The sequence below is a fragment of the Mastigoproctus giganteus genome, chromosome 3 (assembly GCF_048544385.1).
Source record: "Mastigoproctus giganteus isolate SK-2022 chromosome 3, ASM4854438v1, whole genome shotgun sequence".
NCBI classification, from domain to species: domain Eukaryota; kingdom Metazoa; phylum Arthropoda; class Arachnida; order Uropygi; family Thelyphonidae; genus Mastigoproctus; species Mastigoproctus giganteus.
Window position 1 is genome coordinate 68425054 of NC_143577.1, and position 14566 is coordinate 68439619.

The 14566-nt window shown below is 36.2% G+C and overlaps 1 protein-coding gene across 1 annotated transcript in view; it reads left to right on the top strand.

Moving 5' to 3' along the window:
• Positions 1–1243: 1243 nt before the first annotated feature.
• Positions 1244–14566, top strand: part of eIF5B (eukaryotic translation initiation factor 5B) — a 609831-nt gene continuing 596508 nt past the window's right edge. Inside the window, exon 1 of the mRNA XM_090369319.1 lies at positions 1244–1495. Coding sequence (XP_090225445.1) covers positions 1449–1495 — 47 coding nt within the window. The 5' untranslated portion in view covers positions 1244–1448. The remainder of the gene's footprint in view (positions 1496–14566) is intronic.

Consider the following 14566-nt stretch of genomic DNA (forward strand, 5'->3'; position numbering starts at 1 on the left):
ATGGGAAACAGCAACCCCAGAACAACGTATCAACTCTGTGGTACTACACTGACAGTGGTAGAGAATGAAAGGGACCTGGGGGTGGTTGTGCAGGCAGATATGAAGTTTTCTGAGCAGTGCAGACTGGCTGCAAGGGTAGCTCATGGTGTATTGTCGATGATATTTAGGAATTTTTCTAGCAGGCATAAGGAGGTGATTATTCCCTTGTATAAGGCAATGGACAGGCCACACCTAGAGTACTGTATGCAGGTCTGGAGGCCTCATTTCAAGAAGGATGTAGAGATGCTGGAACGAGTACAGAGAAGGGCAACAAGATTTGTGAATGGAACAAAGGGGGTTCTCTTACGAAGAAAGGCTTAAGTTTTGCAAATTACAGTGTCTGGGGACTAGGCACCAGCGAGGTGATGTGATAGAGGTGTATAAAGCCTTGACTGGTTTGAGCATGCTCAAAGCTGATGGGATTCTTCCTCTTGCTCAGAATAATCACCTGAGGGGGCATACATTCAAATTGAGAAAAGACAGATGTAGGATAGACGTGAGGGAATTTGCCTTTAGCCAGCGGGTGGTTGGTTGGTGGAATAGACTTGAATCCCTTGTAGTGGAAATTGACAGCCTAAATAAGTTTAAGGCTCAGCTGGACAGGTATTTCGAACGAACAGAGGGGTGAAGTGGAAGTGGTTATTTTTTATTTATTTATTTATTTATTTTTTGGCTGATGCTGCATAAGCTTGCTTTCTTGCATCAAATGCCTCTACTAATGCTAATGTAAAGGGTCTTCTCGTCATAGTCGGATTATATTGGATTCGCCAAAAATACTCAATCAACTTTTCTTTTTTTTTTGACGTGGTCAGAGTTTTTCTTTCTTAATTAGGCCCTCACAAGTGTTGCAAGCGACTCAGAGTTCCCCTTAATAAATCCAATTTCTGATCGGCTTATCATAGCTTCATTCCCATTAAAGGATCAAGTACACCTCTTTATTAGTGAAGCCATGAGTACTTCTCATGATAGTGACTTAAGAAAATTCAAGTGTAAACCTTTAAAAAAAAAACCCTTAAACGTGTTTTAATCGAACAGTCTCTTATTTCATTAGAAATAGTAGCGCATTTGAACCAATTCATTCAAAGCTTCAGACCTTTGCATTTAATTGAGTTCCCTCATGGCGACTTCTTTTGGAATTGTGGGATGACTCTCCTGACCTCTATCACACCGGCTTTGCGTTACGTAGAAAGTAAAGCGCCACATGGTCCTGCAACAACGTTTGAGCGTGCTGGTTTTCATTATACCTGTTTAAGTTATATTGCTGAACTAGAGCTCAGTTGCGCTCTTACGCACGCAGCTGGTTACTGTGTGTCTCCATTTTACTGTTAAATTTAATTTATTCTTTAGATATACAGAAGCGGGAAGCTAAATTCCCATCTATTTTAGATAACTTATGAAACTTAAGCCCGATGGGAAAAGACAAGAAATCAAGGAAGGGAAGACAAGAGGAAGACATGTAAGTATATTGCATAATATGCTCGATCAGAAGGCTTTACTTCACCCATGCGAGATCGAAATTTACAATATTTTTTTAATGGGAAGTGTTTAATCATTCTGATTTTTCTTTTTTAAATTTAAAACTGTTATTGCCCCTATCCCAGATACATTGAATAAAATAGTGCTGTTTCACATATTGCGGCTGGAAGTGAAATAGTCTCCTCATTGTGGAAAGAACTGATACAAATTTATATCGTGTTATCAAATTTATACAATCGTCATATTAATACAAATTTATATCTAATGCAGCATAAAACAAAATAAATATAAAAATAAATAAAACAAATCCCCATATTTTAATTAATAACAAATTCTTACATATTTTCATATTAAATTTATTTTCTAAGCATCTATACTGGCAAGCATCTGAAAATTCGTTCGTTCTCATTTCAGTGATACCCCAGGGGCTCACATCTGGTATGGGTTTGGCACACCCAGGGTCCTGGCTGGATATCATCATCCTTTACTTTTGACTCTCTCTCTCTCTCTCTATATATATATATATATATATATATATATATATATATATATATATAAACTCCACCAGACATTGGTGTTACACACAAATTACTAATTTCATTAGCATTAAATGTCAGATCCTGGACTCCAAAGCAGTTTTGACAAGAGAATAAAAATAAATACTTTGTGGCCTTGTTAATTACTATTGACTGCATATTAAATAAAAAAAGAAGCAACACATTGGCATGAAACAAAAAAATGTTTTAGTTTATAATGCAGCCCTCCCTTTTTTTAAAATTTTTTTTTAATAGAATGAAGTATACTTTGAGCCAAGTGTATTGACTTATATTAACTGTTATGAAGAAGAGCGATTTCCGTGATAATATAATGGTTTTACTTCTTGTCATGTGTTTGGAGAGGTCTGGGTTCAGATCCCATCAGTGAGTGAAAGAATTTAAGATTTATTCAAATGGTGCTATAGCTTAGTCAGAGGGAGTATAGTTTTGACTCACAGAGCATGCAAATCAGCCTATCAACATGCTGTTCTAACAAGTGACATGGTTGCTCATATTTGTAGTATTAGCTGTATGGTGTGCAATAAACCCTAGGCTTCTGCTGCACCAGCTCAGAATGATAATTAATTAAAAATAATAATAAACAAATAATAAAATAAACTGTTTGATTCTCCTCACAAATTAAGCTATTTAAGCAGAGCTGGCTAGTTGTGAAATAGTTTTGGTTTGCATTATAATGGTATATGATAATGATGTTACTATATTCTATCCAATTTGTGTTTATTACAGAGCAGGGCATTTATTAAGGTTGAGAACCTAGAACAAGTTAAATCTAGAGAATATACTGTAACTATAGAAATTACTATCCAGTTGATCAATGAATTTCTTCGAACTGTGAACCAACCCCAACTATCTGTTGAGGTGACTTGTTCCAGTAATAAATTCCTCTCTGGCTAAAAGAAAACTTCCTACAATTTAGTCTAACCTCCTCCCCATGTAATTTGAATTTATGGCTCCTAGTTCTGGAATTCTTTATAGCAATGAAAATTCTGCCTTCATTTTACCAACTTCTCTCAGCTTATAAACTTCAAATCTCTTCTAAGATGCCTGGATGTCAAGCTTTGTAGCCCACACAATCAGTCTTTCCTTGTATGGTTCACGTTTTGCCAATCTCACTATGTGAGTTGAGCATCTTTGGACCCTTTCAAGAAGCTCAATGTATTTTTTCAGATGAGGTTGCCATACTTGGATACAGAATTATAAATGTGGTTTTACAATTGCATTATACAGTGAGATCACGACCTCCCTATCTGTTCAATATATCATCAGTAGGACACCATGGGCTTTCCTGGCTGCCTGTTGACACTGCTCAGAAAACTTCATATCTGCCTTCATATTGCTTTCTTAAATTGAATGTGATGGTAGTAATAGGCGTTTCTAATGTTGTGTTCAGAGAAATTGAGGATATGTCAGACATTACTGTTTTGTTCTTTTGAACCTGTAAAGATCTCAAATGAACTTTCTTCAAATTGGCATATGTGTAGGCCAAGCACATCTCTTTTGTATTATTTTGTTAACAGTAACATAATATTCCCATTAAAACACTTCTGCTTGTAGTGCTAGCCCGCTTTTAACATTATTTTCTTTAGGTGCTATGGGTCAATCGTGTGAAGTGACATGTATTTTCTAATGGCAATAGTGCTCCCATTTAAATACTTACCAACTTATCACTTTTTTTTAAGATTCCAAGAAGGAATATCCAAAATTATAATTGTTCTTTGTCTTGATTTCTGACTTTGGGAAAGGATAGATTAAATTTTAGGAGGTTTTTTTTTATTTTTTATGCAATATATTTACTTTATAGATTGTTACTTTTGTTGGTGGCATTTCTTTGATATTTTACTTGAACCTCTTTGAAGATGGATAGGCTTCTCTCTACATTCAGTGTATTGCTCCATCAGTGCATTCACATGCCCACCTCAGTTCTTTTTAAATTAGCATTAGTAGAGGCATATGATGCAAGAAAGCAAGCTTATGCAGCATCAGCCTAAAAAAAAAAAAAAAAAAAAAAACCCCTTCCACTTCACCCCCCCGTTCTTTCGAAATACCTGTCCAGCTGAGCCTTAAATTTATTTAGGCTATCAACTTCCACAACAAGGGATGGAAGCCTGTTCCACCAACCAACTACCCGCTGGCTAAAGGCAAATTTCTGGACATCTGTCCTACATCTGTCTTTCCTCAATTTGAATTTATGTCCTCTCAGGTGATTATTCTGAGCAAGAGGCAGTATCCCATCAACATTGAGCATGCTCAAATCATTCAAGACTTTGTATACCTCTATCATATCACCTCGCCGGTGCCTAGTCTCCAGACACTGTAATTTGCAAAACTTAAGCCTTTCTTCGTAAGAGCAACCCTTCGTTCCATTCACTAACTTTGTTGCCCTTCTCTGTACTCATTCCAGCAGCTCTACATCCTTCTTGAAATGAGTCCTCCAGACCTGTATACAGTACTCAAGGTGCGGCCTGACCATTGCCTTATACAAGGGAATAATCACCTCCCTATCCCTGCTAGAAAAATTCCTATATATCATTGATAAGACACCATGAGCTACTCTTGCAGCCCGTCTGCACTGCTCAGAGAACTTCATATCTGCCTGAACAAATACTCCCAGGTCCTTTTCATTCTCTACCACTGTCAGTGTAGTACCACAGAGTTGATACGTTGCTCTGGGGTTGCTGTTTCCCATATGTAGTACTTTACATTTGTCAGTGTTATTAAACTTCATTTGCCACCTCTCAGCCCATCTGCTCAACCTTTCCAGATCCTGTTGCAGCAGTATAATGTCAGTAGTGTCCTTGACAACCCTGCCGACCTTCATATCGTCTGCAAACTTGGACATTAAGCTTGATATACCATCATCAATATCATTTATAAATACAGAAAACAATAATAGACCCAATACTGAACCCTGAGGGACTCCACTAATAACATTAGTCCACGATGAGCAGTGTCCATTGATTACCACTCTGTCTTCTCCCCCTCAACCACCCCTTTATCCATAGCAGCAGTTTGCCTCCAAAGCTCCAATTTGTGCAGCAGTCTTCCATGTGCAACAGTATCAAAAGCCTTTCTAAGATCCAAGTATATAATATCAAAGTTATTCCCTGCATCCAGTTCTTTTGTGACTGCATCATAGTATCCAATCAAATAATGTTAATTCATTTTATACGTTAAAATGCATAGAAAGTGGAGCCACCATTGTATGAACATAGAAACAGACTGGAACAAAGTTCCTGTAAAATTTTCTATAGACTTGTAATTGGGATGGACAATATGTTGATTCAATGATTATTAGTATGAGATATTCACAATTAATTATTATTCCAATACAAAAAAAGACTATGAAAGACAGAAGAATAGAAAATATAAACATAAGTAAAGATTTTGAGTAGAACATAACAGTTACAGTAGCCGTGTGGTAATGCCGAGCAAAGCTGTTTTCTCCTTCCTCAGTTCAAATCCTCCTTTTTTTGCTTCTACCTTTTTCTCCCCAGTTTTTCTCCTTTAAATTCAATTCTCCAGTGTAATATGGTAATTTACTTATGTTTTCACACATAAATATAATAATTTAATATTAATAAGTAATATTTTTGAATGGTTTTTATAATATAATGGCCACACATTGGCTAAAATGTAGCCTAGAAGGAGATTAAGATAACAGTCATGTGTGCCATTTGCGATAAACATTAATAAATGCAGAATTTTATGTAAACACTACTGGGTTCAGGTCGATGGTAATGAAAAGTTTCAGTACAGTGTGAGACAGGTGCACTGGTCTCACTGTACTGAAACATGCTATAATTACTCACCTGAACCCAGAAGTGTATATATATAAAATTCTCTTTATTAATGTTTATTGCAACTGGCACACATGACTGTCATCTTAAACTCCTAAGCTGCATTTTAGCCAGTATCTGGCTTATATTTTAAAATATTACTTATTTGACCTTAACTCCATAAATCTACATCTGGTCACTTTGACTAATCTCAACTCTTGTTTTAGGATTCAATTTAATGAATTGACTTCAGTTTTAATTTTTATTTAATTCTTTTCCTTTATTTATTTATTATTTTAGGCTTGGCATCCTATGAAACGAACTTTGTATTTAGCTTTTTTCTATGAATAGGTGCACTATAGCCCCAGCAGCTTATGTGCCCCTAAACTCCCATAGCACACACTATGAAACAAACACTGCATCATTTAGCTGCTAACTAGTGCCTAATGACGAAATTTTTTTGTTTTTTTTTTTTTGTATACTACACAAAAATACAAAATCTGGAATCAATGAAAAATTTGGAAGACAATTATCTGTGACTAAATTTTGCCTGCTTTATTGCTGAGTTAGTTATTTTCTTTAACAAAAGTAATTTAGCTTTCGTTAATTTAGATCACTATTTATTTGAGTTTGCATTACAACAAAAAAAAAAAAAAAACCATGCTATATATATAATTGATTCTTTTAATTTATGAAGTTTCTCATTACGTATGAAAGATTTGAATTATCTGTAGTCTTCTGTAAATTGAAATAGTAATATCATGTGAACTGTCCTATAATGTATAAAAAAGAAAAGGCATGTTGATTTGTCATAAAATTAAAAGCAAGACTATTAAAGACATATGCCCAGTACAAGCAACGAAACTAAATAAATTAATAATAGTAATAATAAAGTACTGTGTCAGTCTTTAATAAAATCCTTGATTTCATAAACTATAAAGATGCTATGACATATTTTATGCTGTTACTGAGAGATAAGCTTAGCTTCCTTTGCTAATGCAATTATCAGTTTCTTTCTTGCAACTCGAGCATCAAAATTCAGATAATTTTGATACTGGAGTTGTAAGAAAGATTTAGATAAAGATTGAAACATGCTTATGACTTTCTTGTGGACAGTTCACTAGACTGAAACAGATGGGAGCTGTCATCTTCAATTATTTGATAAACCATTACTTCATTTAATATCAATATACTGTTCATATTAATTAATGTAATAAGTTATGAATTAGTTATTAATTAGCTATTGTTTTTTTTTTTTTTAACATTTCATTAAATATTGCCCGGTTCTATCAATTATGATAAATTACCTTAAATGTTCTTTCGGAAATTGGTGGAATTGCAATCCAGATTTGTTACAAAAGAAACACTTCTTTCTGTCCCTGATGTCAGTAGACAACTACACAAATAATTATAATAACAAAAAAAGCAATGTAAATTGGACTTGCTACACTTAATTAACACTAATCAAATCCAAGTACAGTAACGACTTTATTAGCATTGGGCACGTGCATTAGCACTTTGTGGGTTTTGATGGCCGCATTAGTTCCATGTTCATACAGTGATGGCGCTGGGAGTGATTGAGCAAGTGACGACTCTATCTTACTACTCTGTGACTTTGTGTACTTTCTTATTGGTGTCTTTAGTCTTTTATTTGCTGCAATGTGGACTGTTATTGTTCACTTATAAATCCTGATCCCTTCTGAGAGGTTGCCATACCCTTGTTATCACATTGTGGCTGGCCACATACAGTTTGTTGTTATGGCAATTTATATATTTTTAGCCATGTTTGAATTATAATGGATCTTTTTGTTTATCATTATACAAATACTGATAAAATTATTATTATACAAATAATGTCATGCAATGTATGTCAGAGGAACGTTGTAAAGAATAGAGATGAATGATGTTCTGTAATTATTTCACTTTTACAATTTAGTTCAACATAGGAATAAATAATAATTTATTATCATTTTTGGAAAATGTTAATTTCAAGGTTTTTTTTTTTTGGATTAATCTGTTGCTTATAGGATTAATTTATAGCTAGAATAATGTCAAAGTTTTGTTGCGATAAACATCTCTGCAAATTTAAATTAGACAGTGATTAATAGTATCATATTTCTGTTTTGTGGTACCAATAATTTAAAATTAAGCATAAGCCTTTGTTTCATTAAAACTAATGAACATTTCTAGTGACCAAAAAACACAGCATTTAAAAGTTGAACTATTATTAAAAAAATAATGAATAACAAACTTAAGTATTGCATAATTGAAATAACTGATTATGCTATAGATTTCAATACTTAAGTTTATTATTCATTATTTTTTAATAATGAATAAAAGATCAGACATAAGTATAATATAAGCACAGTTAAAAATACCCAATACTTTCTCAAAACCTTGTCTCCTGTCAGATTAGCATTAGTAGAGCATACGATGCAAGAAAGCAAGCTTATGAAAAAAAAAAACCTCCCATTTCATCCTTCCATTCGTTCAAAATGCCTGTCCAGCTCAGCCTTAAATTTATTTAGGCTATCAACTTCCACAACAAAGGATGGAAGTCTGTTACACCAATCAACTACTCGCTGGCTAATGGCAAATTTCTGCATATCTGTTCTACAACTGTCTTTCCTCAATTGGAATCTATGCCCAATCAAGTTCTTAATCTGAGCAAGAGGAAGAATCCCATCAGCATTCAGCTTGCTCATCCATTCAAGGCCTGATATCTGATATACACCTCAATCAGATCACCTCATAGGTGCCTATTCTCCAGGTGCTGCAATTTGCAGAACTTACTGCATTTCCCCATGTATAAGACACACCTTAATTTTGGGACCCGAAATTTGAAAAAAAAAAAGTGTATTACATAAAGTTATTGAACCCAAGTTTTATTCATCATAAAATTCATACAACTTCTCATCACTGTCAAAACTCCCATCCATTAGCTTGTCCTCATCTATGTCTGATGACGAATCACTGTCTTCATATATTGCCTCGTCCTCAGTTCCATCTATGGCATTTGAAATGTCACACTTCATAAATGACTTGAAAACGATCTCAATCTTGATATTATCCCAGGATCTTTTCACCCAGGTACAAACTTCTCCTATAGTTGGTTTCTTCACTTCCTGCTGGTGTCAAATTGTCCCCAGAAGACTTCATCCATTGGTTCCATTTGTCTCTCTTGGCAGCTTTGAAGAGATTGTTATAAGAGCCCACCTGGTCTCCTCCAAACTTTCTTCATCCCATCCTGATCCATCCATCGCTTGGTTCCATCGGCTAGAACAACTGTATAATGGCTCTTTTCATGTCCACTTGTCTTCACAGTTACAGTTTTCACCCCCCCCCCCTTCTTATCAATAGTTCTGTTACTTAGGTACATGTATACTTGCATGTATACCAGTGCTGGAAGTATAATAAATAAATTTGATGAATTTGAAGTGTTGGTCAAGACATCAAAGGCGGATATTGGGATAGCAGAGACGTGGTGTCACACAGATATAAGGAATGCAGAACTCTAATTTGGGGAGTACAATGTGTACAGAAAGGATAGACAGGATAGGAAGGGAGGAGGTGTTATGCTGTTAATTAAGAAAAACATAAAATCAAAAGAAGTGCATCCAGTTGATATAGACGAACAGTGCACTGTTGAGTCAGTTTGGTGTGACATAAGCACTGCGAAGGCAAAAATAAGAGTAGGAGTGTGTTATAGGCCTAATGACTCGAATGAGTACAATGAACAATTGTACAGAGAAATAGAGTGGGCTAGTAAATCAGAATGTTGTATAATGGGGGATTTTAACTTCCCAGATATTGACTGGAACTTGTGGGTTGGTTGGTCACTCACACACTAGTAAGACTTTTGTGGATTTATTGGATGATTGTTTTCTGTAGCAGCATGTTCGAGAGGCAACCAGAGAGGGTAATACTCTTGATCTGGTTATCTGCAGTGAACATTTGTGTATTAAGAATTTGCAAATAAAGGAACCACTAGGTGGCAGTGATCATAGTGTACTGATGTGGGATTTACTTAAAGATATAATTACCATCAGGGGTAAAGGAAAGGGTTTTTTCTTCCGTAAAGGTGAGTACTGTGGTCTCAGACAGTTTTTAAATTCTGTACAGTGGGATCAAGTGATGATGATGTTATCAACAGTAAATTCTAAGTGGGAAGCATTCAAGGAATTAATCGTGGATTCTACTAAAAGTTTCGTACCTATTAAGAAACATTGTTCAAGGTTTAGGCCTAAATGGTTATCAAATAAACTAATGAGACTCGTGACAGAGAAGAAAAATGCGTGGGATGCATATAAATTATCAAGCGACTCAGAAGCCTATGGCAGATATAAGCTAGTCTGTAATCAGGTCAGAAAGAGGGTTAGGCAGATGAAGGCAGATTACGAGAAATCTTTGGCAAAAGATGCTAAGAAAAACAGCAAGGATTTCTTTACTTATATAAACTCTAAAAGGAAGGGGATGAATCTGATTGGACCACTTGATATCGATGGTTCGACTGTTGATGATCCTGCTTAGATAGCAAACAAACTGTATGAGTATTTTGCATCTACATTCACACATGAGGAGTTGTTAAGGTTTGAAAATGGCAGAAGGTTATCAAATTGTAGCAGGGTGCTTAATGATTTTGTAATAACTGAGAGCAAAGTGGAGGAGAAATTGTTGAAGTTAAACATAAGAAAGGGACCTGGGGTGGATGGGATCTATTCTGTTATATTAAAGGAGGTGGCAAAGCAACTAAGCAAACCTTTAGCCATAATTATGAGAGCATCCTTGGACTGGGGGGAGGTCCCCCACTGACTGGAGATATGCAAATGTATCCCCAATTCACAAAGGGGGATCGAAGGGTGACACGAGTAATTACAGACCAGTTAGTTTAACTTCTGTTCTGGGTAAAATAATAGAGTCACTGATTAGTATTGCAGGACCATCTAGACAAGACTAGACAAGATGTATTGCAGGACCATCTAGACAAGACTACAGCAATAATTCAGACACAGCATGGGTTTGTTAAGGGAAAGTCTTGTCTGACAAATTTGATAGGATATTATGATGTGGTTACAAAGGAACTGGATGCAAAAAATAATTTTGATATCATATATTTGGATTTCAGGAAAGCTTTTGACACTGTTGCACATGGAAGACTATTGTACAAATTGGAGCAAAATTGTATTAAGGGTAAGTTGCTACAATGGATAAAAGGATGGTTGAGTGAGAAAAGACAGGGGGTGGTAATTAATGGGTGCTGCTCTTCGTGGACTAATGTTGTTAGTGGAGTCCCACAGGGTTCGGTGTTGGGTGCTCTGTTGTTTTGTATATTTATCAGTGATATTGATGAAGGTATATCATTCTTAGTGTCGAAGTTTGCAGATGAAACAAAGGTTGGCAGGGTTGTTAATGACAGTAATGGTAGTATGCTACTGCAACAGGATCTAGATAATTTGGGCAGATGGGCTAAGAAGTGGCAACTGAAGTTAACCTTGACAAATGAAAATGAAAAATGCAAAGTACTGCATATGAGTAGAAGTAACCCCAGAGAAATGTATCAACTGTGTGGTACTACACTTAAGTTAGTAGAAAATGAAAAAGACCTGGGAGTAATTGTTCAGTCAGATATGAAGTTTTCTGAGCAATGCAGACAGGCTGCCAGGGTAGGCCATGGGGTTTTGTTAATGATATATAGGAATTTTGCTAGCAGGGAGAAGGAGGTGTTTGCTTGAACGTGTACAGAGAAGGGCAACAAGATTGGTGAGGGGAATGAAGGGATCCTCTTACCAAGAGAGGCTTAAGTTCTGCAAATTGCAGTGGCTGGGGACGAGGCACCTGCGAGGCCATCTGATTGAGGTGTATATGGCCTTAAATGGGTTGAGCACGCTGGATTCTGATGGGATCCTTCCACTTGTTCAGATTACGAACATAAGGGCGCATAAATTCAAATTAAGAAAATACAGATGTAGAATAGATGTGCGGAAATTTGCATTTAGCCAGCGGGTGGTTAATTGCTGGAACAAACTTCCATCTGTCGTTGTGTGAAGTTGATAGGTTAAATAAATTTAAGGAGGAACTGGACAGACATTTGGAGGGAATGGTGTGTTTTTTTTTTTTTTTTTTTTATTTGGGCTGATGCTGCATAAGCTCATACACTTGGTTTCTTGCATCACATGCCACTACTACTTGGGACATTAAATTGAAGGGGGACTTCTTCCATATTTGCAATCTGTCTCAACTCAAACTGATGTGTCTTCTGACATTGAATGACAAAATGATGAAATTCAAGGGCCTTCTGCTCATAGCTTTCAGGCATCTTTTGGGCAAGTCTGGTGCGTGTACGCATGCTTAATCCATTCCGTTTCATGAACCTGAAACACCAATTGTGTCTTCCTTTTAAATCAATAACTTCTTTTTCATCAGCAATTCTTCTTGCCTCATGTTGAATCATCTTTTTTGGACACAGGAATTCCAATTGCCCTTTGTTCTTCAATCCATATCTTCAATTCCCTCTCTAAATCAGGCCATTTTGCTGACTTGCCTCTCACGGCCTTCTTCTGCCGTGGCATTTTCTGTAGGGTTACTTCTTCCCGTCAGTCGGAGGAGGACCAAACTTACGTTCAGCAGCATGATTTCCATTCACTTTTGCAAACTGGATCACTTTTAACTTGAATTCAGAACTGTAAAAAAATCTTTTCTGAGCCATTTCTGGACAGAAAGTGGCAAAACGTAACCTAATATACTGGTAACAAGTGCAAAACAATGAGCGCGAAAAAGCGGGAAATGCAAGTAAAAAAATCTACAACCATTGTATAAGATGTAATTTTTAGACCCCAAATTTTTCGAAAAAGTGTGCATCTTATACATGGGAAAATACAGTAAACCTTTCTTGGGAAGAGCACAAGACAGCACCCCTTTGTTCTCCTCACCAATCTTGTTGCCCTTTGTATTTGTTCTAGCAACTCTACATCCTTCTTAAAATGAGGTCTCCGGACCTGTACACAGTACTCTAGGTGTGGCCTGACCATTGCCTTGTCTCTGCTAGCAAAATTCCTATATATCATTGACAAAACTCCATGGCCTGCTCTGGCAGCCTGTCTGCACTGTTCAGAGAACTTCATATCCAACAGCACAGTTACCCCCAGGTCTTTTTCATTCTCCACTTTCCCCGAGTATAGTACCAGACAGTTGGCATGTTTCTCTTCAGTTATTGCTACCCCATATATATGCAGTAATTTGTATTTGTCAATGTTAAACTTCAGTTGCCACTTCTCAGCCCATTTGTCCAACTTATCTAGATCCAGTTGGAGTAGCAAACTATTTTTACTGTTGTTAACAACAATGCCAACCTTTGTATCATCTGCAAACTTGGACATTAAACTTGATGTACCTTCATCAATATCATTGATAAATATACAAAACAACAATGGGACCAACACCGAACCGTGGGGAACTCCACTAATAACATTTGACCACGAAGAGCAGTGCTCGTTAATTATCACTCTGTCGTCTCTCACTCAACCATCCCTTTATCCATTGTACTAACTTAACCTTAATGCCATACCTCTCCAATTTGTACAGCAGTCTTCCACGTGCAACAGTAACAAAAGCTTTCCTGAAATCCAAGTATATGATAATAAAATTATTTTTGGCATCCAGTTCCTTCAGTGTCATTAGTGGCATTCAGTGACCACATCATAGTATCCAATCAAATTGGTCAGACAAGACCTCCCTTTAACAAACCCATGCTGTCTTAACTATTACTGCTGTCTTGTCTAGATGATCTTGCAATGCTTCTTTAACCAGTGATTCCATTATTTTCCCCGGAACAGAAGTTAAACTAACAGGTCTATAGTTACTTGTGTTACCTTTTGAACTCCCTTTGTGAATTTGTGATACATTTGCACACCTCCAGTCCACGGGGACCACCCCTGAGTCCAAGGAAGCTCTCATAATTATGGCTAAGAGTTTGCTTACTTCCTTTGCTGCTTCCTTTAATATAACTGGATAGATCCCGTCCACCCCAGGTGCCTTTTTTATGTTTAACTTCAATTTCTCCTCCACTTTGCTCTCAGTTATTACAAAATCACTTAGCTCCCTGTTAGTTTGATAAACTTCTGGCACTCCCCTCATTGAATAACTCCTCGTGTGAATGTAGATGCAAAATACTCATTCCGTTTATCAGCTACCTGAGCATGATCATCAATAGTCAACCCATATATGTTAGTGGTCCAATCTGATTCATCCCTGTCCTTCTAGAGTTTACATAAGTAAATAACTCTGCTGTTTTTCTTTGCATCATTTGCCAAAGATTTCTTGTAATCTGCCTTTGCCTATGTCACCTGATACTTTATATGCATCCAATAATTTATCTACTGTAGGTTATCTCAGTCTTCAAATGGATTTCTTACATTGATATTTATTTTGTTCTGTTTTAGTTTGAGTCAGAGTGGTGTGCACTACTCAAAAAAAATGGAAAAAAATTGCTTACTGCACAGTCTTATTTGGCACACTGCAGTTGATGTTTGTTTGTCTGAATTAGCATTAATTACTTGTTTTGAATTCATAAATGTTAACTACAGTACTAAAAGATATAATATTTAATAAATTATATTGTTAGATATTAAATCTCACTTATTCAAGAATGCAGTATGTGTGGAGTGTAGCAGTCTAGAATTTTTCTGTATTATATTTTAGTAGTAGAATAAAGGAAAAGAA